General features: G+C 35.9%; 5 protein-coding genes across 5 annotated transcripts; 3 read left to right on the top strand and 2 right to left on the bottom strand.

Annotated features, from left to right (window-relative positions):
* The first annotated feature begins 2,525 nt into the window (after positions 1-2,525).
* Positions 2,526-3,542, top strand: LOC120624415 (SOSS complex subunit C homolog B). The gene is made up of 3 exons (XM_039890944.1): positions 2,526-2,709; positions 2,947-3,110; positions 3,357-3,542. The coding sequence occupies exons 1-3, from the start codon at positions 2,679-2,681 to the stop codon at positions 3,510-3,512; spliced, it is 351 nt and encodes a 116-aa protein (XP_039746878.1). The 5' UTR covers positions 2,526-2,678; the 3' UTR covers positions 3,513-3,542.
* Positions 3,492-6,086, top strand: LOC120624414 (rRNA N6-adenosine-methyltransferase METTL5). Its single transcript, XM_039890943.1, has 4 exons — positions 3,492-3,649; positions 4,514-4,728; positions 5,351-5,491; positions 5,906-6,086. The coding sequence occupies exons 1-4, from the start codon at positions 3,515-3,517 to the stop codon at positions 6,057-6,059; spliced, it is 645 nt and encodes a 214-aa protein (XP_039746877.1). The 5' UTR covers positions 3,492-3,514; the 3' UTR covers positions 6,060-6,086.
* Positions 5,987-19,744, bottom strand: LOC120624413 (putative aldehyde dehydrogenase family 7 member A1 homolog). The gene is made up of 8 exons (XM_039890942.1): positions 19,298-19,744; positions 18,188-18,404; positions 14,277-14,494; positions 11,620-11,835; positions 10,227-10,406; positions 9,535-9,717; positions 8,533-8,739; positions 5,987-7,094 (listed from the first exon to the last, which is right to left on the bottom strand). The coding sequence occupies exons 1-8, from the start codon at positions 19,463-19,465 to the stop codon at positions 6,876-6,878; spliced, it is 1,608 nt and encodes a 535-aa protein (XP_039746876.1). The 5' UTR covers positions 19,466-19,744; the 3' UTR covers positions 5,987-6,875.
* A 497-nt stretch (positions 19,745-20,241) lies between these two features.
* Positions 20,242-22,732, bottom strand: LOC120624787 (UPF0545 protein C22orf39 homolog). Its single transcript, XM_039891521.1, has 3 exons — positions 22,396-22,732; positions 22,079-22,243; positions 20,242-21,123 (listed from the first exon to the last, which is right to left on the bottom strand). Exons 1-3 carry the CDS (start codon positions 22,516-22,518, stop codon positions 20,899-20,901), a joined length of 513 nt encoding a protein of 170 aa, XP_039747455.1. The 5' UTR covers positions 22,519-22,732; the 3' UTR covers positions 20,242-20,898.
* A 1,126-nt stretch (positions 22,733-23,858) lies between these two features.
* LOC120624353 (peroxisomal targeting signal 1 receptor) lies at positions 23,859-25,889 on the top strand. The gene has a single exon (XM_039890838.1). It carries the CDS (start codon positions 24,121-24,123, stop codon positions 25,720-25,722), a length of 1,602 nt encoding a protein of 533 aa, XP_039746772.1. The 5' UTR covers positions 23,859-24,120; the 3' UTR covers positions 25,723-25,889.
* Positions 25,890-25,893: the final 4 nt, after the last annotated feature.

Here is a 25,893-nt window from a genome sequence, read left to right as displayed (position 1 = left end):
TAATAGGCCCGTTTTGACATTTGTGCAAGACCATAGAATGTAACTTGGAACGAAACTGAAAGAAACAAAAAAATAAAAATCAATTACATACAGTGTTTTAAAAAATACGTAATTTTTTTTGGGACGTTAAATAATATGAAAGAATATATCGCGAGTATTCTTTTTGCGCTTACTTCATAGTAGCATGCAATTTATAATTGTTGCGAAACGTTCCGAAACGTTCCGAAAACAGTTACGTTCTCAGTCTTTTTTTTTTTTATACTAGAGCTGTAACCATTTTTTTACTGAATATCGAAATTAAATATTGTGTAGTTATCTTTACTGCAAAGAATAAGCTTGGTTCTCAAAATGGGTTCTAAATAATGAGTCTGAGATGATGTATCTGACCAAGCGGCACATGACTGAAGCGTCCCCGCGCGCACTGCGCAGTTTTTCGTTCCTTATCTTGTAAAGTTGACTGTGCGCTCGTTTAAGTTTGATATAAATTGTTTACTATTACGTTAACTTTGGCTCTTCTATTTTGGACATTAAATTAAACATAGTGATTTGACTCGATTTTTGTGTTTGTTGTTATATAGTACTATAGTCGTAAAAATGTAATAGGCCCGTTTTGACATTTGTCATCGCGACGTAACTAGTTATGGAACCATAAGACTCAGGACTCGATACTCACGATAAATCAATTCAAGTTTGTATCAGTACTTGATTGATATTATTAGTATTGTAAAGTGTTCGTTCGTTCAAAGTATTCCTTTAACTTCACAACCAATACGCGTGACTGGCTGTTGATTATACGTCCACTTTTCAACATGTTGAAACAGAGTTAGTACTATATAACAACAAACACAAAAATCGAGTCAAATCACTATGTTTAAATTAATGTCCAAAATAGAAGAGCCATAGTTAACGCAATAGTAAACAATATATATCAAACTTAAACGAGCGCACAGTCAACTTTACAAGATGAGGAACGAAAAACTGCGCAGTGCGCGCGGGGACGCTTCAGTCATGTGCCGCTTGGTCAGATACATCATCTCAGACTCATTATTTAGAACCCATTTTGAGAACCAAGCTCATTCTTTGCAGTAAAGATATCTACACAATATTTAATTTCGATATTCAGTAAAAAAATGGTTACAGCTCTAGTATAAAAAAAAAAAAGACTGAGAACGTAACTGTTTTCGGAACGTTTCGCAACAATTATAAATTGCATGCTACTATGAAGTAAGCGCAAAAAGAATACTCGCGATATATTCTTTCATATTATTTAACGTCCCAAAAAAATTTACGTGTTTTTTAAAACACTGTATGTAATTGATTTTTATTTTTTTGTTTCTTTCAGTTTCGTTCCAAGTTACATTCTATAGTCTTGCACAAATGTCAAAACGGGCCTATTACATTTTTCCGACTATAACTCTGTTTCAACATGTTGAAAAGTGGACGTATAATCAACAGCCAGTCACGCGTATTGGTTGTGAAGTTAAAGGAATACTTTGAACGAACGAACACTTTACAATACATAATAATAACAATCAAGTACTAATACAAACTTGAATTGATTTATCGTGAGTATCGAGTACAGAGTCTTATGGTTCCATAACTAGTTACGTCGCGATGACAAATGTCAAAACGGGCCTATTACATTTTTACGACTATAGTGGGCGAGATCGAGAACTGAGAACTAGATATATGTTGACATTTTTAATGTTGATATAAGACCGTACGTTGTAACTTCTGTTTAACCGTCTATTAACACTTTGTAATGATTCGACCAAAACCCTCCGATATATTTTGTTTGTATATAAAAATATTGGACAATATGTATGTATTTTCATGACTATGGGTCAACAAAGTCCACTGACCTTTGTGGGGAAGTGTCAGTGAATACCTATAAAACATTGATGACGGAGGTTGAATTGTCCGTTCATTTTAACTTAACGCGTGAACAGATTGGCAAAACTGAAGCATTAAGAATTGGCTTTTTCGAATTCAAATGTGTGGGTGGTCTATATCTATAATATAAGTTAAATAATATGTCGCGTTTTATTATTTAGGGTACTGATAAATTCACCAAGATGTTTATTATTTATTTATTGTTAAAAGATATTTACTAATGTAATACCATATTTTACATTCTCAAGTCTAATCGATACACATATTTACTTATTTCAATGAGAAACTTTGAAATACTTTTGTCACACATTGCGTCCGTTAATTCTATGCATGAAATGCAAACGCATCGTTGTACATTAGGACATTGGAATGATTCGATGCATCGAATTGTGATGGCTGTGAGGCATCCTCTAAGGGCTCACCTCTTCTTCTCATTTTGATTTATGGCTTTTCGTAATGCCAAAACAGCACACTACTTTGCCAGTGTCAAGTAGCTTAGGGCACATCTCCGGCTTACGATCACGACCACAGATTACTTTTTATATACACGTACACGACTGTCATTCTTTGTCAATAGTTATTTCCTGTGGTTATGTCATAGTAAAATGTAAATAGTGTTGTCTGTGGTGGTTGTTGATATTGGTTTGATGAGGAAACGGGAGGTTTAAATTAAATTAAATTTATTTATAATACCCAAATACTATACTTCTATTACTATTATAGCTTTTTATTGCAATATTGTTTTGTATGATTGCTCTTAATATCAAGCAATTGGATTGTATTAGATGGCGTTTCCTCAGCCAAATGCACAAAGAGGTGAATGACCTAACCTATTTCTTATTGATGCCCAACCACTTTTTTAAATATTGGAGGTACCTGCCTGTATTAAAATTTAACTTCAAATTGATAGTGTATCAAAAGCTTTAAGCTTAATTAGAAAGCCACGAGCAATCAGTGATGTGACTGTAATTTTAAGGACCTAGTGTTTACTATAGTTATAAGTATACTAATGTAATATAATATAATATTCATAGCATAATCTTTTCTTTGTAGAGTTGACAAATAGGAAGATATTAGAGGAATTGCAACTAAAGAAGCAGATGCTGTTAAAGCAGGGAGCTGTGGCCCCACTTACTGCAACCACAATCTCGCTCACACAACCAAGCCCTGTTAACCAGTTGCCCATGTGCTCTATACCACCACTTTCAGCAACAGCGGTAAGTATTGTTTATTTTTAATTTATTTATTAATAAGACCATCAATAGTCTACATATTTTAACAAATGATAATGTTACTGATGCTGTTAATAAATGTAGTTTTACCATCACCTCACAAAAGTGAAAATTGTCTACAATGTTGAACAATTATGCTTAAACATATTAGGTATAAACAATTAAGACGACTCTGTTACAATTATTTATTTGATTTGAATGTCTATTTATAGTAAAAAAATTACATTGCAGGGATTCCCGCAACTACCTGAAGCTAACATAGTGAACACAAGTCACAGAGCTGCTTTGCAGCACGCAACTGCAACATCTTGCGGGTACTTTGTCTCCCAAGACTCATCATTTGGCAACCAGATATTACCTGTACTGCCTAGATTTGAGAATAAGTGATTATGTCTGCCATAATCAAGTTGAAAACCCTGGAGGGACATCTTGGCACTCTCTCAGGGTTTTCGGAGCCTAGACTTGAGCTAGAGCAATATGAGACACCAGCGCATATTGCTGCTGTTGCGCTTTACACTATACAGGTACAAGTTTAAGGGCGAGACAAAAAATAGTTAATAAGTTCCTTATATTTTAATCTTAAAACATAGATCTTTACTCCTACAGTTTTAAATAAAGAAACTGCTATTAGTAGACATTATATATTCTCCTAAATTTATCAAGTCTTAGCTGTTGTCTGTAACTATGAGTGCAATATTTTCAGCTGAGATAGTTTACACAGTTAAAAGGTAATAAATGGCACTTATGCTGAAATACAAGGTTTCTTAGTTTAGCTTCAGAAGCTTGTAAAAAATAATTATTTAAGATTTCATGGATGCCCCATCCTATAAAATAAGAAAACGTTTTTACTATATGGCTTAGACTTAAGATTTTTTGGAAATAAACATTATTATTATTATATTATTAATCATGTTACAGTTTTATAAGAATTCAATTTATTTATACTAATGAACAAATAATGACTGGACATTCAAGAAATTCAAAAATCATTTATTTCAAGTGGAGCTACTTTTTAAGCACTTTTGAAATGCCAAGTCTGTTTCTTTGTAGTCACAACCACCAGTTCAGAAGAAAGATATCACTAAGACATAGGAAACTCAGCAGTTGCCCCAGCACTCAATTTTTTAAAAACAGTTTTCTATCTTGTGGGAAATGAAAGCAGAGCTTGCATTTATAATAATAGTTAGAATTAACCTCAGCAGTCAGAACAAAAGTGGCAAAAAGTCTGCTTATCCTCTGCAGGAACCTATAACAACTGCTTCAATCACAGTAATACAAAAATATACCAGTAAAATGTTAATGTTTATCTAAATCTATGTAATTCATCCATTACCTTTATATGCATCTGTGATTCATTCATTCATTCTTATTACAAATGAAATTTACAGACCCAATTTGAAGCCCTACAGAACAAGATAGTGCTGGATGCTGGCTGTGGTACTGGAATGCTGTCTCTAGGAGCATCGTTGTTAGGAGCTGGCACTGTGGTTGCTGTGGATATTGATGATAATGCCCTTGAAGTTCTGCAGGAGAACCTTGAAGACACTGGTGTCACTAACATTGATGCTGTTCAGTGCAACTTTCTTAACTCAAATTTTTGCAGGTAGGTAATTTTTGCTTTTAGTTATTTTTATACTTTATGAAGAGTTCTGAACCTCATAATGTAAAGTTACTGTTTTAGGATCTATGTTATCTGTCTTACTGTAATAATTTAATTAATTCTGGTTTTATGCTTTGATGCAGTCTAAAATAAAAACTTGTTTCATTTTATGATAAATGATAAACTATACAGCTTAAACAAATAAAATCGTCATCAAACATTTTATGTATATCTATCAACACTTTTGCCACTATCCCGTTCTCTTGCTGCAAGTCCTGTCTATAAAGGTTGCCTGCAAGAGATTGCTTGCAGCAATAAGGCCGCTTTTGCATGTCTTTGTGTACTGTATACTCCTTACTGTTTCTTTTCCTGTGTGTTATCCAATAAAGTGTTTCTTCTTCTTCTTCTTAAAATCCCATATTAGATATTGCAAATGTCTTTCATACGATACCTTTCCTTGTAAACATAGCCTTAAAATTCCACCCCTTTTTATAAGAAATCATTTTTTGAAAGACTATGTGTTTTCTGTATTTTGATTTCATTTATGATGTTCAGAACCTTAAAAATACCCAAATGGATTTGCACCTTGATGTTAAAAGACATACAAATATATTGTGTGTTTTAGATGTGACCATTACTTTGACACAGTGCTCATGAACCCCCCATTTGGCACAAAGCATAATGCTGGAATAGATATGAAGTTTCTCAAAATGGGATTGGATCTCACTTCTGATAGTGTTTTTTCTCTGCACAAATCTTCAACAAGGTACTTATTATTATTAAAATAGAATTCATTACTGTCGGAAAAAAACATGCGTACCGTAACGTAACAAAGATCTATAATGTGAAAATACCTACCGAAGCCTCAGGTTAATGAACTCAGGGTGGCACGGACGTGTTCTTTGCATACCCTGCAAAGTGTCATTGTTCCATTCTTTATTAAAGGCGATGTTATTCTAACCATCAGGTGGGCTATATGCTTGGTTTGTCAATTATGACAACAATATAGTACTGAAACTTTGCTCTGTATATTTGGGCTACAGTGCCATTATAGTTTAGCCGCAGCTTAGCTCATATGTTTTGATATATGGAAAATTTGGCCTTGCAGTTAAGCCCCTGTACGCTGGCTAAACACTCTCAACATCTAATTATTTATTTTTAAAAATCATGTTATTTTTAGATCTCACATTCAAAAGAAAATAAAGGAGTGGGGTGTAAAAGGGAGTGTGATAGCAGAGCTCCGATATAATTTACCAGCCACATACAAATTCCATAGAAAACAGACCAGAGACATTGCTGTAGACTTATGGAGGATACATCATCCAAACTTATAAGGAAATCACATTGTACTGTATGAATTGGCATTTAAATAAACTTTTATACTTTTTTATTATACGAAATGAAGTTACAAACACAGTTTTTTTTAAATGTAAATATACTTAAGTATTATACCCAAGTACTAACACACAAATAAAATCTATGCACTAAAACTTGTTTCAATGTATCAGTCTTTATTTGTAATAATTGAATATAAAATGCGAGGTGAAAAAATAGTAAATAAAAACCCGATACGATTTAATTTGACTTAACACACATTGAATGTCTAAGTTTTCAAATTTAAATCATGCCCATTATACCTTACGTACGATGATCTTATCGCGCCTTTCGTCTTTGTCGGATAAAAGTAACTTATGATAGAACTTTTCAGTTGTCCATAATACAAAAGTCAGCGTGAACAGCAATATGCCATTTAAATGAATGAAAATTAAAACATCATTCGTAGCTAAGTGCTATAAGCTGGTTTGATGGTGTGCCGAAGTAGTTGACGATGAAGGTCGAGCGCCTGATATAAGAATGAATGCATGAAAAAGCATGACTCATTGTCGCGTTCCGCCTGAGACGAGCGTGCAAGCGAGATCGCGTAACAAACGGTAGAGAGAGAGTACGATCGGCCTGAACATTCGGCTTGTGACGCCCCTATCGTTTACGTTATCACTTAAAATTACCGTCCTTAAACAGTCTATGCAGACAACCAATTTTTTTTTGGTTATTTGAAAATACCGAAATGATGTTTTATTTTCATTGGACTATACCGAGTTATTTAAAAATTACCAATACGTAAAATTTACGGTAGTTTATAAAGTCAATTTTTATTCGTCGCCGAATTTGATGTTCTGGGCCAGTTTGATAGTGCCGGAATAGTTGATGGTTACAGTGGAGCGCCTCATGTACGCTTTCCACGCGTCGGAACCGCACTCCCGGCCGCCGCCCGTTGCCTTCTCACCGCCGAACGCTCCGCCCACCTCCGCGCCGTTGGTCGGGATGTTTACATTCACGATGCCGCAGTCAGAGCCGTGGGGTCCGATCCACTGAAAACACATTTACTGCTCAAGCGAATTCGTTACATTAAGAGTGATGAAGCCCTAGTACCTATAAATTTCAAGTAAAAAAAACGTGATACTTTAAATTTAGTATCATCATCATCATCGTATTAACCTAATTAGGCCCACTATAGGGCATGGGCCTTCCCGTTACGGCATTAGTTCACCACGCTGGCCCAGTGCGGACTCCACACACCTTTCAGAATATTATGGAGAACTCTCAAGCATGCAGGTTTCCTCACGATGTTTTCCTTTACCGTTAAATCAAGTGATATTTTTAATTGATAAAACGCACATAACTTAAAGTTAGAGGTGCGTGCTGGGATTCGAACTCGGCCCCCCGAAAGTAAGGTCCGACTCATTGGGCTATCACCGTTTCAAATTTAGTATAGGTGTAGTCAAATTACAATATTTTATCGTCCTTTCAAAATTACAGATCTACGTTAATTTCAATAAATACGATTATAGCTAGATTATGTGCATAGCTAGAATAACGTTATTAAACGGTCTAGATATGGAGTTGTCTAATGTGAACAGGTAGAATTACGTTGTTCATCCGCCATATGAATTGTCAAAACGTTTGTGAAACTTGACCTACTTCTGTACCCATAGATTTTCAGCTCCAAACGAGATGTCGCTATCGCGTATCGAAACACAACAGCGTAAGCAAAGTGGATCATATATCGCTCGCTTTAGAGTAGCAAATTCTATACTAATATATCTTATATCAGTCTCTTTAGAGTCGCAAATTACTTAACTAATCTAAATAAACTAATATTTTTTACTAACAAACGTTCTGCTACACCTGGCTATAAAATTGAAGACAAATTTGAGGACAAATAAGTTCTTTACGGTCCAGCGTTATTATACTCGAAAACTACTATACGATTGAGAGCGTACAAAGGGAATGTATTTACTACGAATGGTACCTAATGGTCTGACATAGTACGAGCTAGCTAATCAGACAGATGGTAATGACATAAGGCTATAACGATAAGAAATTAACACTCTATTAACAACTAAGAGATGTGACGACAGATCATAATCGATCGAATGAAATGGATCAATGTGCTTTTGTGATGACACAAGTTCGATTCGAGATCTAGAGAACGTTGTCTATGGAACGGGGTATTTTAAATTACGTTGGCGTCGCCTAATGTGGAAACTTCATTGGTTTACCTATGTGATAAAAATACGGCATTACTTTTATGTGTAATAGTACTGTTTGTTTCCCTTGAAAAGTTATTAAATAAATAATTGGTTTAAGGCTAGACAGAAGCAGGTTTTTAGAAATTGCAAGCAATCGAGTACTTGCTGTTGAGTTCCTTATTCAAGGCGAATCTAGTAGCAAAATATGCATATTATATTTTTATATGTGATACCGAAAAAGCGTTATGGCGTCATAGTATTATTAAAGTAAGCTTACCTTGAAAACATCACCTAAGTTCTCAGTGAAAACGCTAGATGACAGCCCCTGATCAACCTCATTGTTGTATTGTATTCCAGTTTCAAAGTCGGGAATCTCTATGCAGTAGACGATTGGGGCAAAGCATTCAGACTTCACGAGGGGCGAATCGTGAGGCAGACCTGTCACGATCGTGGGCTCAACGAAGTAACCATCGCGTTCGATCACCTTGGAGATTGAGAGGTGAATTGAAATTATGTAGGGAAAACATTTTACAGTGCACCATATTACATTAGACATATTAATGACCCGTTTCTGGATTCCGGCTTCCTCACCTTCGTTTGTCCATTGAAGTTAAAGCATAATATCAAATTTCATAAAAAATGGTCCAGCCGTTCTTGAGTTATAAATGGTGTAACTAACACAACTTTCTTTTATATATATAGATTTGTATTTAGCTATTTGAATGTAGGTTTATGATAATTTTACACCACCTGTCCTGCTCTCGCTCATGTTGTCCTAATCCTAAGGTTGCCTGGCACTTGGCAGATATCGCTACTAAGCGATAAGGCCGCCTTTTGTATTCTACTCCCGTCTTTGTTTTTCTATTCTTCTTTTATTTCCCTAACTTCATAGTGGCGTTCAAATAAAGAGTTAAATAATAATAAGTGAGAGCAGGGACCGACGGCTTATCGTGCTCTTCAACGCATGGTTCAAAGCACAAGGCGATCAGATTCTATTACCAACTTGGTTCAAAGTTGCTTAGCCGTTAAGGTTTTTACTATCACGGAATAGATACACCCCAATCCATGTGATAGATGAGAAACCCAATCCATGTGACGCCCCCTCGTAAGTGTACGGATGGTAGGCTAAAACTGTTTTTTCCCTTAACGTTATTTTATCATTATATCGGCGGGATTAATGTTTTGTATGTATTGCCCATGGCGGAACTATTTCTTTTCTTATTAAGGTTTCTTTTTCACTACGGAATCTTAAAAAAACTGCATGTTGACTAAAGAATACCTTTCCTCCGAATTCAATGGTGCCTCCTTGCTTGACTATCTCCGCAACCGTCTTTTTATACGCTTCCACAGCTGCTGGTGTGTGCAAAGGTCCAATAAGTGTCTCCGAAGACAGTGGATCGCCGATTCGGCTCACCACACCGCCGTACGCTTTCTTTAGCCTTGAAACTACCTCTGCGAATACCTGTTGAAAAGGAATAAATAATAGCATTTTATTTCAGAGTAAAACTTACATCCTTTTTTTACATTTAATTTTATTATATGGAGTCCTTTAGCTCTGTGAGCCTTGAGGCAAAGGCCTCCTCCAGCTCTCGCCAGTACTTGCAACCCGGTGCCACCCTCCGTCTGCCGACCCTTTTTCTCTCATACTTTATTGGATTTCGAATGCTTTCTGAGTCCATGGCCGTGCGTTCGATTCCCACAACTGGAAGATGTTTGTGTGATGAACATGAATGTTTTTAAGTGCCCAGAAACTGAAAAACATTTATTATGTTCATCTGTATATTAAAAAGGATTTATGTATATTATTCATAAAAATATTCATCAGTCATCTTAGTAGCCATAACACAAGTTACGCTTACTTTGGGGCTAGATGGCGATGTGTGCGTTGTCGATATATATTTATTTATTTATCTATCTATCCTAAATTCTCCCCGGTAAAAAGAAAACATATTAATTAGTAAATTAACTTACTTTTTTGTGGATAAGCAATCTCCTGGTAGTAGTGCATCTTTGGCCAGCAGTCCCCGCGCACGCGAACAGGGCAGCGTTCAACAACAAGTCGAGATTGGCATCGGAGTTCACGATGATAGCGTTATTGCCGCCCAGTTCTAGCAGGTGTCGGCCGAATCGCCTCTGGACTTCCACTCCGACCTAACATAGTTGCAAAACATCATCATGACGGCCGATTGGCGCAGTGTGCAGCGACCCTGCTTTCTGAGTCCTTGGACTTTCCGCCAAACGATGTTGCGTCACGGTACAATGCCGAGTGGAAAAAATAGGGGTATATATGGGTTTAATATCTGTTACCTTTAACTGCATATACACTCGTCATCAGAAGATTGCAGTTAAGGGCTAACTAATAAACAAATAAAAACTTGACGGCCGATTGCGACTGTGGACATTGAGTCTACTTTTTGAGTCTTAAGGCCGTGGGTTCAATTCCCACAACTGGAAAATGTTTGTGATGAACAGGATTGTTTTTCAGTATCTGGGTGTTTATATGTATCTATTTTATTTTATGTATATTATTCATAAAAAACATATCCATCAGTCATCTTAGCACCCATAACACAAGCTACGCTTTGGGGCTAAATGGCGATGAGTGTATAGTCGTAGTGTATTTATTTATTTATTGAATACATATTTTTAAATTTAATGTAAGTATATTCATAAAAATATATCTAAATTTAAAAAAAAAATGTGACTGCAATAATTTCAACATTAGAAGTAAGATTAAGCAAACGGCCGATTAGCGCTGTGGCCAACGAGGGTAGAGGTAAGGAGAGTCATCTTATATGGGAGAAAAGTTGAAAAAGTGTCCAGTGTATGCGCTAAATAACAGTTCAAAAATCCTCCACAATGGCGCTGGTGGATGCACAGGGTATGGTATGAATGTAGCAATCGTAGATGAATTGAAGTATGCCGAGTTAAAATATTTAATGTCATTATCGACTAAAGTAGTTAATTATTGAGAATTTCAACAACTTACGTTGTACAAAATAAATGTGGCTAATATGCGGCATGTGGTAAATATAACCTTACTTCCTTGTATCTCCATACTTCCTTGTTTATTTTTCAAGCCTACTCTAACAAGATTTATATTTGGCGCTTCTTTTAAGAGTTACCCTGATGCAAATGTGGCGCCATCCTAATTTAATACATTTTGACGACACTTTTTCATATACACAGATGACTCTCCTTACCTCTACCTCTACCCTCCATAGGTGTGGGTTCGATTTCCTCAAAAACCAAAATTTAGCCAAAATGTGAGAGTTTCAGCTTTATTTTTTGGTATAAAGGAATTGAAGGTATCGGAATGTAAAAAAACAATGCAGCCTTCTAATTATTCGTGCTATTAAATTACCTGTTGTCCAACAGCAGTGCTACCGGTGAAGGACACCAGTTTAACCCTGTGGTCCTGTACAAGCGTTTGTCCTATATCTTTCCCGCCAACGCACAGCGCGGCCACTGCGCCCGGAATGTTGTTCTTCGTGAGTACGCTCTCAACTATTTTCGTGACCGCAACTGCTGTAAGTGGTGTGGTATCTGATGGTTTCCATATGCTGACGTCTCCACAAACCTGCCGAAATAAAACTTGGGTTTTATGCCTAGGTATACCTTTTAACTATATAGAATATGTAAATGAAAACCGGAGTAATACTTCACGTGCTTTAGATGTACATTATGTACTGTCTCTGACACTTATCCGTATCACCGAAACCTAATAGTTTATGAGTAAACCACTGCAATACTTTGTACTGAAACAAATCAGATACAGCCCTAACATCTCATGCAAAATTAAAATAATGTGACTCTTGTCACTTTATTAGGTACGCGTCGCGTAGCGTAGGTACTATGCGCGTGTCTTTTATTTTCATAAGTAAACAGTAGAATGTTTTGAATTCGTTCGTGGAGTACAAAATATGCTTCTTTTGATTTAATATTTTTCAGGGTGGCCTTATGAAATATACTTATCCTTTAACATTATTTCATGATTTTATCGAAACTTTAACCGTTTACGCAGCGGAAGCCTCAAGATGAAAAAAAAAATTGGTTGCCTGTAAAGTCGGTATACGGGCGAAAGTTTTACGTGACAACGACTTTGAGTGGTAAAATAATTTTAATGTGAATATTCATTCGTATAGTAGGAAGAGGGATGAAATAATAGTAACAATTTAAAACATTTATTTATACAAAGAATTATATTTAAAACATTAATTTATACAAAGAATCTCGCACTGAATTTCATATTAACAAAATTTTATTTTTACCTTTACACATACATACGTATTTATATACAAATATACATACAATAACTTGCAATACATTTGCGTACAATGAAACAGCGTTTACTACAAAGGGACGCGTGCCTTTCACTTTTTATGTCTGTCTCTCTCGCTCTTAGGCGGGCTAACCATGCCCGAGTGGAAGGGACGCGTGCCTCTCACTCGCTCTCATTGTGAGCGCATAACGTGAGCGGAGCGTAACGCAGTTTCTTGAAGCGTCACCCGGCAAACCAATTTATAAGACGTTGTCACGTCAAAAAACGCGATTTTGAAATATTCTTCATTGGTGCCATGCTCCTATTGGTCTTAGCATGATGATATACCCTATGACCTTCCTGGATAAATGGGCTATCCAACACTGAAAGATTTTTTTTAAATCGGACCGTAGTTCCTGAGGTCATCGCATTTAAGTAAACAAACAAACAATTATTATAAGATAAAGAGAAATTATTAGATTGTTTGTATGTTCGTACAATGCAGCCGGCCAGTTACACTGTGGGTGGATATACTTATACCAGTTCTTTCTATTGTCAGCGAGTCAAGTCAGTCTGTTTGTAGTGACTCTACCACCGGTTCGAAAGGCATACTATAGGAAGCTTCATAGGAACTAATGGCTCTCCAAGAGGGCAAGAGGCATTTAGGTACTATTCGAACCAACGCTCTGGTACTATTCGAACCAGAGCGTTGGTACGAATAGTATGTAGTAGAATGGGTACATTTAGATATAAAATACAGACTTTTGTGGCCATTACTTGAAATGCTTGGCATTTTAACGCCGACGATTTAAATTCTTTACTCGCGGACAGATAAAAATGAGCTACATTTTATATCGAATCAATTAACTACCTTTATCTACTACGAAGGTGGTCATTCCAGACTTTGCAATAACTTACCTATAGCTTAGTTATCTCGTAATGATTAGATATTAGTACCTTATACATAGGCCGAAGAGGTAATTGTTTATCTATAGGTATAGTTTATTATCGAATTTTGAATTAGGTAAAACTCCGGATTAGATAATATAATTTTATGTTCTATTAAAAGTGAATCTGAAGTAATAAACTCAAACCGAAGTATCAACTTTGTTCTATAGAAAATGTGTTAGTAATTTTCCCAAAGTCTGAAAAATTTAAGAATGCCACATTTCCTCGCATTAAATCATCACTGTTTAAACGCATAAATTAAATATATTCGATCCAAAAGTCTACGGTTTTTGGGAGAGCTCTTATCTCAATATAGTGATAAGAGTACCTACAAGTTTGTTTTAAGCAATTAATTACATAAACTCTACCTCAAATTTCGATAGATATAGGTACTTAATTACTATATGACGGCCGATTGGCGCAGTTTGCAGCAACCCTGCTTTCTGAGCCCAGGGCCGTGGGTTCGATTCCCACAACTCGAAAATGTTTGTGTGATGAGCATGAATGTTTGTCTGTGTCTGGGTGTTTATATGTATATTCCAAGTATTTATGTGTATTATTCATAAAAATATTCATCAGTCGTCTTAGTACCCATAACACTAGCTACGCTTACTTTGGGGCTATATGGCGGTGTGTGTATTGTCGTAGTATATTTATTTATTTATTTTATTTTATAATGGGACTGATTGGTCATTGATATTTTAATGTTAATTAATTATTTAGTATGGCAAGTTCAGGAATTTGCTGTGCAAGTTTACTTCAGAACAGTTCATCATAAAAGCGCGTAGAAAATATAAATACGCTATACATACCATAGCTATAGCACTGTTCCATCCATAAACAGCAACGGGGAAGTTAAACGCGGAGATGACGCCGATCAAGCCGAGGGGGTTCCACTTCTCAATGAGCACGTGTCCGGGACGCTCTGAAGGGAAGATGGTGCCCGGCAAGGTGCGAGACAGACCGAGGGCCAAGTCACAGACGTGGATGTACTCTACCACCTCTCCTATCGCCTCCGGGAGAATTTTTCCTAAATATAAAATAAACTATGTATTAGCAGAAGAAGAAGAAACACTTTTTGCACGTTAACATACAGGCAAAGAAACTAAGGAGAATACAGTACACAAAGTAGACATGCAAAGGCGGCCTTATTGCTGTAAGCAATCTCTTACAGGCAACCTTTGTAGAAAGGACTTACAGCAGAATGGAGACCGTCTAATTTCTTTTTTATTCCATTACAAGTTACCCCCTTTTTTTTTATTTAGTTGGCAAAACTGACAATCAACTGCTTACTCTAATATAAACTATAGGACTATTTGGCATGTGTATACAATTGTGCCTTCTCGATGCGAACATAGCATGCAAATCGGTTGGGTACATAAGGCTGCTGCAAACAGCTAAAAAAACAAATTTAAAATAATATAAAAAAAATATAGGTAAATTAGGTACTAAGAAAAAAAAAACAAAGTAGGGTCATTTCGCCTGTTTGCGTCCACTTAGTGGAGTTGTTAGGTTTGAACGTGAAAAAAAAAATGTCCGTGCGGTATTTTTTAATCAAATATGGTTGTAATGTAGTCCCTATATAGTCTTGTCAAGTTTAATGCACAGTTTTGGACAACACATCTGATGTTTTATTCTACACAGGTACAAATAGCTGAAACAGGCGATTTTCCCATTTTGCGTCCACAAAATCCAGATTGCGTCCGCCTGTGGACCAATTGGCGTCCACCTGTTTAGAAATAATTAGGAAGGGAAATAGGAAATAAAAAGGGAAGCTTGTGATTTTAATCAAAACATTTATTTAATACCTAATTGCTGATATCATAAAAGTTAACATAAATTGCACTTCAGGATATTTTTTTTTTCTCCTCCAACTAACTCCAATCCTCCAATTAATAGATTCACTATTATTTCGAATATCATGTCGATGGCTTTATACGATTCTATTTTACCATTTCGGTACAAAGCCTTTAAAATTGGCCAAGTGCGAATCGGACTTGCGCGTTCCGTGTTTTATTTTATTTTTTAATATTTATTGTTATAGCGGCAATAGAAATACATCATCCATGAAAATTTCAACTGTATTACTATCACGATTAATGAGCTACAGCCTGGTGACAGACGAACAGCGAAGTCTTAGTACTGGGTTCCTGTTTTTACCCTTTGGGTAAGGAACCCTAAAAATGGAACAAAATTCAAATATTGGCAAATACATACAATAATTTTCTTATAACAATTGTATATTTTTAGGTTAGGTAGGTTATAAAGAGTATGTTTAAATAAAATTATATAAATTTTACTCTATTATTTTCGTGTGATAAAAAGATGGACGCAAAATGTTATAGGGTTATAGGTAATGTTATAGTAGGAAAACTGTGCGTCCAAGTCTGATTTTTGACATTCATTATCTTTTTTTATATTTCTAATAATATGGACGCAAATCGGCCATCATATTATGCATGTTAATGTTGTTAAACTTGATAGGAAGTTTATATTGTTTTTCCCATGTTATCGTATTTAATTAAACATCTTACTGAGAAATAGTTAGAGTAATCTGCGTCCACAGTGGACGCAAAGTGGTTTTTTTATAAATTTTATGTACCAGTTCGCGTCCACCTTATATAAAACTGTCAGTAGAAAAATATAAGCACAAACATCGTTATTCCTATAGTGTGGTTCACAATTAAGGTCTAGGGATAACAAAGTATTCTAAATTTCACATAAACATCTTAAATACTTACCGTGAAAAGTACAGCTGCTCACTATTTTTTTTACAACAGATTTGCGCGTCAGCACTTGTTGGTTGCACACGCAAGATTAGTTTATTTTTCATAAAATTTGGGTTGCACGCACAGATCTTTTGTTTGTGTGTGAGTACCTGTCATAGGTCCGAACATCAATAGAAGCGCTCTTGTTTAGATTGGTGTGTCGGTATTGTTATTTTTCACTGTTGTAAAACAGTGTACTGTCGTTTGGACGCGAATTGGGCGTCGGACGCGAAAAGGCGAAAAGACCCTATTGTGGAAATAAAATTACTTAAGCAATAACCTTTTTCTTAACTTAAGCTTAACATTAGGTATGTTATCGCTGCCTTGACTGCTTTCCCCTAATATTATAAGTTATGATTCAGTCTAAGATGGTAGCGGGCTAGCCTGTTGGGGAGTATGGTGTTAACGCGCACCAAATTGGTTTCTACGCGTTATCGTACCGGTACGCTAAATAGCTTAGCGGTAGGGTAGTAACTAGCCCCACCAGACCAGACTAGAGAAAATACCTACTGAGATTATAAATTCCCAAATTACCCCTGCTGGATATCGAACCCTGGAACTCCAATTAAAACTACAGCGGTCACCGCTGCGCCAAGGAGGTCGTGGATATACTCGTATGTAGGTATGGAGTGATGAGCGTTGAAATGATAACTGTAGTTCTAAAAGTAGTAGAGGTTTTTGTCACAGAGTTCGTTCGGTAAAGTACTTCCACCATTTTTGCCGCTAAGCAGCGTTACTATGTTTCGGTCTGAGGGGTGCGGCTGCTTGTGTAATTACGGGCACATGAGACTTACAACCTAAGCCAACGGTTGAAGGACACAGGGCAGCAATATACAGCGTATAACGGAATTACGAAATACTATTGAAGGGTGCATACGGATATTTCATAAGGAATCATCCTGTAAAAATATTAAATCAAAAGAAGCATATTTATTTTTCTAAACTAATTCACAACATTCTAAGTGTTTACTTATGACAACCCTATTGTAGATAAAAGACTGACACGTGTGTAGTACCTACGCTATGCGACGCATAACTAATAAAGTGGCAGGAGTCACTTGATTTTACTTTTGCATGTTATGTTAGGGCTGTACCTATCTGATTTCTTTGACGCAGCAAAAGATCTCTTTTTTTCATCGTATCAATTCTAATAATTAATGGACCAAGTAGATGGCGCGATGGCGATGTAATTACCACTAGGTAGTGGTAATTACACAGAACTGCAACAATGCGGCTCGGTGTTAGAAATGAGTATGGCGGTACTACTTCTCCGGTCGAGCTGTCACAAAAAGACTATTACTACTATACTAATGCATTTACGGCTTATATCTGCCCCTAAAGTAAAGTGTTTCTAACCCCAAATCATTAATTTGATCGCAGTTGGTACCACAAATTTCCAAATTTCCGCGACCGGCGTTATCTGCTATAATGAGTAAAATAATACCGTGTATCGAGGTGGTCTGAGCATGGGAATCTCGCAGAAAATGTACGAACTCTCTTAAAAAATATATGACGGCCGAGACAGAGAGGCAGACAAAAATAAAATACAGTTTTGTTGGCTTCAGTATCAATTATACTATTTGCGGCGGGGGAATGATAGCCTAGAAAAAAATATAGTTACGGGCAGCACCGAATGAAAAAGACTTAGAGGCCGGTCCCCAACAAGATGGGCAGACGAGCTGAAAAAATCAAGTTCGTGCCGTGGCCAAAATGGCCTCCAACAAAAGCCGATGGAGACAGTTTACCAGCGTGAAGTTAAGATCTCACCAGGACCACGATCTTTAGTGATGAAGGAACGCCCAGAGAGAGAGAGATCGATTACTATATACGAGCAGCCGGTCTTACCTAAAAAAATCTCACTTAACCCCTTGACCAGTCAAGGGGGAGATTTTTTTAGAAGCTGGGTACGCCCATGGGTCTGAGGTACCTACGATCAGGGTAAAAGGAGTTCTTACCCATTTCAAGTGAAACTAACTGTCCAAGCGGCTGCAATTTTTCCCTAAGTGCATCCCCGATCTGTCTGACGATCTCCCCTCTAGAGGGGATAGGTAACTCCGCCCAGGCATGCCAGGCTTCTTGAGCTGCCTTCGCACAAGCTTCGTAGTCGGCTGCACTCGCTGACTGCACCTCCGCTATCACTTTGCCATTCGCTGGACTGAACGATTGTATAAGCTAAAAATTACAATAAATCAATGATAAAAGTAAAATAAGTAATACAAAGCTCCCCGAAAAGAAAACAAATGCAGAATAATAAAGCAAATATAAATAGGTACATAGTACTAAGTTATGTGCGTTTTAAGCCAATAAAAAGCTTCAACGGTGAAGGAAAATATTGTGAGGGAACTTGCATGTCCGAGAGTTCCCCATAATGTTCTCAAAGGTGTGCGGAGTTCACTAATCCGCACTAGGCCAGCATGGTGGACTACTGGCTTTAACCCCTTCTCATTGTGGAAGGAGACCCGTGCTCTGTAGTGGGTCGGTAATGGGTTGATATAATGATGATGATGATTTCATCCTCAGCCTATTATGTTATGTCCCATTGCTGGGAATAAGAAGGCCTTTTTTCACCACAAGTTAGCTCTTCACTGCAATCTCACCTGCTGTTAAGCGATGATACAGTCTAAGATGTTAGGGGTGATTATATTAAAACCATATCGATAATTGTTTTCTGCGGGAAGTCGTACCGGAACGCTCAATCGCTTAGCGGCACGTCTTTGTCGGTAGGGTGGCCAGACTAGACCAGAGAAAATTCAGAAATGTATTGCCAAGTAGCCTATCCCGAGATCGAACCACAGACCTCTCACTTAAAACCACAACGCCCAAAGTTGCGCCAGAGGGGTCGTCTATCTCATAGCAGAGGAGCATTGACCCACCATGCTACTGTATGGGGAATGGGGAATTTCGTGATATTTAGTAAGAGTCGGGACTTTCTTCCTCCAAGACATCGGGGATGGGCAACGGCAAGATCTTCGGCAATGTACTCTACACGTTTTGCTCCGACACCGGAACTTCCTCAGGAGATCTGGACTTTACAATGAACCATTGTTAAATAAAAACTGTCTTACCTGACCGTTCGCTTCCCATTTTCCATTAAACACGCCCACATTTTTCTTATCCAACCCCAAGTCCTTCAAGAAGGAGTAATTGGGGTCGTCGACGAGATAGGACGCGTGCCTAGCCATTGGCAACCTCAAACGAAGAGCTATAACACCGCGGCACAAAACACGGCTCATCGGTGCAACCGGCTCGGATCAACTATTTGCGAAAGTGATACAAGACGGCCGAACAAACAGATAAAACATTTCCATTTGTGAACAATAAAATTAATATTTCGTCATATCTTTCTCGTTGCCGATAAGTCGGTTGCTGGGTCATGGCACCGACTATATTATTTCCAATATATTTATATCTAGGTAATTATATAATTCTTATCTTGTTGATTTTGTTGTTGTGTATTGTTAACTTGGAAAGAAACTCGCTCCAGATTGTTTTTACTACAAAATACATTCAAATATGGAGATTTATAATTGTAGTAAAGTAAACTTGATTCGCAAATTGTAACGACTACCTTACAATTTTAAAAATAAAAATTTTTTAGTGGTTTTATGTATTGGTAACATTATATTAAAATATTTTAACTCTTAACATCCTTAGTACCTATGTTGAGTAGGTTTACACAATTTTATATTTTAGTTTTGTCCGCGAATCGCGACTGATTAGAAAGCTTTTTAATTTATTTATCAATACCAGCTATTAATATCGTCGTTTATATCCGCAAAATGGCATGAAGGTATAACTTCTTAGTGTATTCACGCTTGATTTAAAGGTACTATCTATTTATGTAGGTACCTATTTTATTGAGAAAACCGTCGAATCTAGATAGTGAAGTGCTTTTATCGTAACTATGCTAATGTGTTTTATAAAAGTTGTTTATTAAAGTCATTTAGAATTTTATGTTTAAATAACTATCTGCATACGTTTATCAGACTAAATAAATAAGGCGTTTCTGTATTACTTGATTATATTTATCTATCTACAATACAAACTTTGTACACAACTGGCAGTAATTCATACTCCATTACAATTTCATTTTTACTGGCACTAACATACAGTCGCTTTTTAGGTCACAATCATTTTATTAGTTAAGAAGATAATATGTGGTAAACAATATATATGACACAATTCAAAATATGTTTGAGGTAGGCAAGCAGGGATGGGCAAAGCATATACACTAAGTCAAACTAACAATTGGCATCTGGACTTTTTAAGTAGTCTTGTTTAAAGTTTTCTTTTAGAAATTCATCTATTTAGAAGTCTATGTAGTTTTTCAACCGTACTGAAACTGTATTCAAGGATTTTTAATTTTAGGCCAAAACTTATGTTTTTAAAAAAAACATGAATGTAGTTTCTAATACTGTTTAAAAATACTAAATTACCCTTTAATATCAAATCTTTTGCTATGAATGAAAGCGGATGTTTGCATTCGTCCCGTCTTTAACTGCATTATAAACTTAATTTTGAATCAACTCACAGACAAGATGAAACCTCTCATATATTTGAACTTAAGATAACTCATTCTAGTTAATAGAAAAGATATTTTGTGGCCTTCTTATTGCTAAAATCACACATGAGGTAACCCTTGGTACAACTGAAATTAAAGTTTTCTCTACATAATTGAACAAAAGCTTCCAACACTGTCTTCCTCTTTGCCTTCTTTGATTTCTTTCGCTTTATAGGCTAAGTACGAGTTCTCATCTCTTTTGACCATCCAATCTGGTAAGGGTTTGTCCCAATCTGAAGGCGGTGCTTCTCTTTTCGTCCATATATCATTTTGATAATGTGATTTCAATCTTTCCAGGCGTCGAATTCTTTCACTTTTGATTACTGCATCCTGTAATAAAAATAACATGTTCAACTTCAAAGTTATTAATTTCACATAGGCCTTGTATCCGTTATATGTATCGGTTTGGAAAGCAGATTCTACCGAGAAGCCAGCAAGAAAATCATGTGCCCTTTTCTAACTTAAACATTAACAACCATTTTTCTATTTTGCTGGAGATTAGAGAGGAGATGTGTTCCAATAAAAAATTCCATACAAAATGTAGGCTGCAACATTTATTTTGACATAAAAGATTTAAGAAAATTGTTGATTTAATTTACTTTTAGTCTTTAAGGAGGATTAATGATATTCCTATCATGATACACCAAATCAATATATATTCAGGTGATCAGCAATGAGGCAATAGGCTAAGCAATAAGGCAGCCTTTTGTGTTCTGCTCCAGTCTTTGTGTTTCTCTCTATTCATCTTTTATTTTCCTGTAGTGGTGTACAAATAAAGAATTTAAATAAATATTCAATGTACTACAAAATCTGAAACACTTTATCTATGTTGCCTGTCTATTGGTATTCTACAAAGTGCTTTCTATAATTTCATTTGGTTCCACCCAAACCACCTACCATCAAACTGCATACATTAAATGAGTCTACAGCCTTTTGTAGTTGAAATACCACAAACAGCATTTTGCTAAAATGTTCAAATATCAGCAAAGCCACACAACGTGACATAACATAATATTTAACTTAAGATATCATACCTTAGCCTACAGGAAAGCTTTTCAAATTCAGTCTGCCACAATCCATATAATTCGGGTTAATTATATGGATAATGGAAAACTAGAAATTTTAAATAAGGAGTGTATAGGATTGGTCTATATTTAAAAAATAATATATAATTAACAAGTATATAGGTTGCAAACTCATTTTAAATTATGACTCTGTATAGTCTGGATGTATTTCAAAAGTCTGGATAGTAAGGTTATAATGCATTGTAAACAAAGTTACTTACTGCAGCCTTTAGATCTCCATCATCAGTCCATTTGCAACAGTTATTATAGTCCTTCTTCCATTGGTTGCAGTCTAAGGTCTCACCATAAATGAAGTACTGGTGAAATCTTGCTCTAAAACTGGTACACTCCTTATATTCATCTTTATACATCTCACAGTCTCTTATCTGCAAAGAAACTAGACTTATTTGGGCATACAAAATAAAGAGATTATGGATCTTTCCTCACTCCACAGAGTGATGTAGTACATGTCCAGCACTTAATGTTGTTTCATCTAACTTGATTGTTATCTGGTTAATAGTTACACTAAGACACTAACCATCCATTTGTCTTCTGGCTCATCTGATTGAGGTTGTTCATCCGTGCTTGAAGTTGCTTCATTTAGCTTAGACATTTTAGATGTTTCATTACTTTCTTCAGGATGTTTACTATCTTCAGACATAATGATTAACAAATAATGTTTCGTGTATATATTTAATAGTCATTTAATTAATCATTATGGTTATTATAATTTTAATTACATAACCTATTCCATTATGAATTTGGTTCCTATAAATAAAATATAGAATAGTAAAAAATATAAACGATACTTAATGTTTTAATTAAATGTTCATAATTTTTTTGAGTAAATAATTTATTTTCAGTTATATCTGGAAACATTAGAGGTTATAATTTCACACTGACACCTGTCAACGGTAAACAATTTGATGTCAGATGTCAGTCGTAAAATGACAAGTTATTGCAATCAGCTAATCTTTAGTCTATGTTTCTTCCGCCTCGCGAATATGGAGGGTAGAGGTAAGGAGAGTCATCTTATATGGGAGAAAAGTTGAAAAAGTGTCCAGTTGTTGCGCTAAATAACAGTTCAAAAATCCTCCACAATGGCGCTGGTGGATGCACAGGGTATGGTATGAATGTAGCAATCGTAGATGAATTGAAGTATGCCGAGTTAAAAAATTTAATGTCATTATCGACTAAAGTAGTTAATTATTGAGAATTTCAACAACTTACGTTGTACAAAATATTGTGGTAAATATAACCTTACTTCCTTGTATCTCCATACTTCCTTGTTTATTTTTCAAGCCTACTCTAACAATATTTATATTTGGCGCTTCTTTTAAGAGTTACCCTGATGCAAATGTGGCGCCATCCTAATTTAATACATTTTGACGACACTTTTTCATATACACAGATGACTCTCCTTACCTCCATACTCGCGAACAGCCCGCCGTAATAGGGATGTGAGCGATAGGAACTAAAACGATATTCGATTCCATCCCTCTTGCCTCGAGTTTAATAACAAATACTAATAGAAATATAAATAAACACATTTCTTTGTAAAACTGTTATTTTTCCCATTTCTCATTTGATTTTTAATGTTCATGTGTTAAATGAAGTTACATAAACATAGGAAAATAAAAGTAGATTGTTTTCCACATCTGGGAGCCGCATGATTTTAAAAAAAGTGCTGCGTGCCTAGATTTGCAAAAAAATTTAAATGTATACGAATTAATCAAAGGTATAAAATATTGGTACATTTTCGATACCCGATGTATCGAAAATGTACCAATATTCTTAATCTGCTAGTTACAAAAAGAAAATAAAAGTAGATTGTTTTTCTAATTTTTGAGCCGCATCATTACGAAATAGTGCTGCTTGTTGAATGGAGACTGTCCTAGATTTGCAAAAAAATTAATTCCCAATTACATGGGAATATATAATACATAATAATACATAAAAAAAAATAGTTTTTTTATCTATGTATATACCGATATTCTTTCAGGTACGCATCCCTAGACTGTCTTTACTTAAAAAAAAACTTTATACTAAGATTCTTGTGTTATTTCTTATTTTATGCACTTGCAGTTATTACCGTGAATTGCAGGGAAGGAAAATGAAGAAGCTTTTGATGTAGTTGAACTATGACCTCGGCATACTGATAATACTTATTGTTCAGTTCTCGCAGATAATTTTACTATCAACACGAGTAAACAATTAAAATAAGTTGTGTAATTGTGAAATATTGTTGTGTTTGTTCCTCATCATGTCGCTAAATAAACTCGTTGGCGGAGACTGCGGAGGTAATAATTCCCTGGTTCAATTAACAAATATCGTAAGCCGCGATGCTCCAAGTGCACAGGCTTTATCTCAGTCTGATAGATTCGTCAATGAATTCATGGCGCAAAATTCTCAAATTCCACAAACATTTAACATGAACGCCTTGCTTAATAATATACCCGAAGTAGAAAATACTATGATAAAATCTGCACAAGTCCCTTCTACGAGTAGGTCATCTTATAGTTCTCAGACACATGCACCCTGGTTAGCGGGACCTACCTCATCTTTTATGGCTGGTCCCATGATGCCATTTCACATGCCATATCAACATAATATGATGAAACCTCTAGCACCTTCAAATGTGCAGATACAATATGTGAGTGAATCTGAACTTCAACAAACGGATAGTGTTAAATCAAAAGCTCAAGAGTATGTCAATAGTGTTAAGGAGGACGATGAACTTGCTTATAACCAATTTATGTCATTTATGAAAAAAATAAGTGCAGGAGAGATGAATTTAGGAGAAGCATTAGAAGCAGAACAGAAGCAAGCTGGCAAAGATAAAATAGTGGAAGAAATGGCAGAGAAGTACAAAGATGAATGGGCTAAACTGAGTGATGTCAATGATTATTGGAATAGCGAGACAGCAAATGGTATTTCAAAAGAATATACTTTCACTGAAGGCAATGTAATGTTGGAGAATAGAAGTGCCTTAGAAATAGGTAAAGAAAGATTAAAGATGGGGGATGTACCAGGAGCAGTGCTATGCTTTGAAGCAGCAGCACAGCAGCAGCCTGATTTGGCAGAAGCATGGTTCCTATTAGGGACCACACAAGCGGAGAATGAACAGGACCCTTTGGCTATAACTGCTTTAAAAAAGTCATTGGAATTAGATCCAAGACAACTAGAAGGCTATATCACTTTAGCTGCTGCTTATACTAATGAGAATATGGATAAATATGCATACACAACTTTGATTGACTGGCTGAAGGCCAGTCCCAAATATAGTGATTTAATTCCTCAAGATATAAATCCTCAGAATATGAACCTTAAGGAGTTGGAGGCATATGTGTCATCCCTGTATCTAAAAGCAGTGCAATTAAATCCTTCAGAAGTTGATCCTAATGTACAAAATGCTCTGGGAGTTATTTTTAATATAAACCATCAATATGATAAAGCTGTGGATTGTTTTAAAGCAGCACTAATGGTATCATCTGATAATGCTAAACTTTGGAATAGGCTTGGTGCTACACTAGCCAACAGTGACAAGTCAGAGGAAGCTGTTGATGCTTATCATGAAGCTTTAAATTTGGAGCCAGGCTTCATAAGAGCTAGATACAATGTTGGCATTACTTGTATGAACTTAAAAGCTTATAAACAAGCAGCAGAACATTTCTTAGTTGCATTAAATCAACAATTCAAGGCAAAAGGAATGTTTCCAAATGAGTCATCAGTGGACAATAGCTCTTCAACTATTTGGACTACACTGAGAATGGTTTGCTCCTACATGGGGGAACATGATGTTGCCAAATTAGTTGATGAAAGAAACTTATCAGAACTTAATAAATTCTTTGAAATAGAATCTTAGCTTAACCTGTAAAATCTAGATTAATTTTGATAAGCCTTATCAAATTGTGATATGTATGAGGTAATGGACATCATAAAGTTATTTTTATATGTTTTTTTGTATTTAATGTTGATACTGTTTACTGGCATTTATGGTTTGTTAATGAGTTAAACGATGGGTAAAAACTATAAT

The sequence above is a fragment of the Pararge aegeria genome, chromosome 6, assembly GCF_905163445.1.
Source record: "Pararge aegeria chromosome 6, ilParAegt1.1, whole genome shotgun sequence".
NCBI classification, from domain to species: domain Eukaryota; kingdom Metazoa; phylum Arthropoda; class Insecta; order Lepidoptera; family Nymphalidae; genus Pararge; species Pararge aegeria.
The sequence above is the reverse complement of the archived record's forward strand: the minus strand, read 5'-3'. Positions and strand labels throughout refer to the sequence as shown.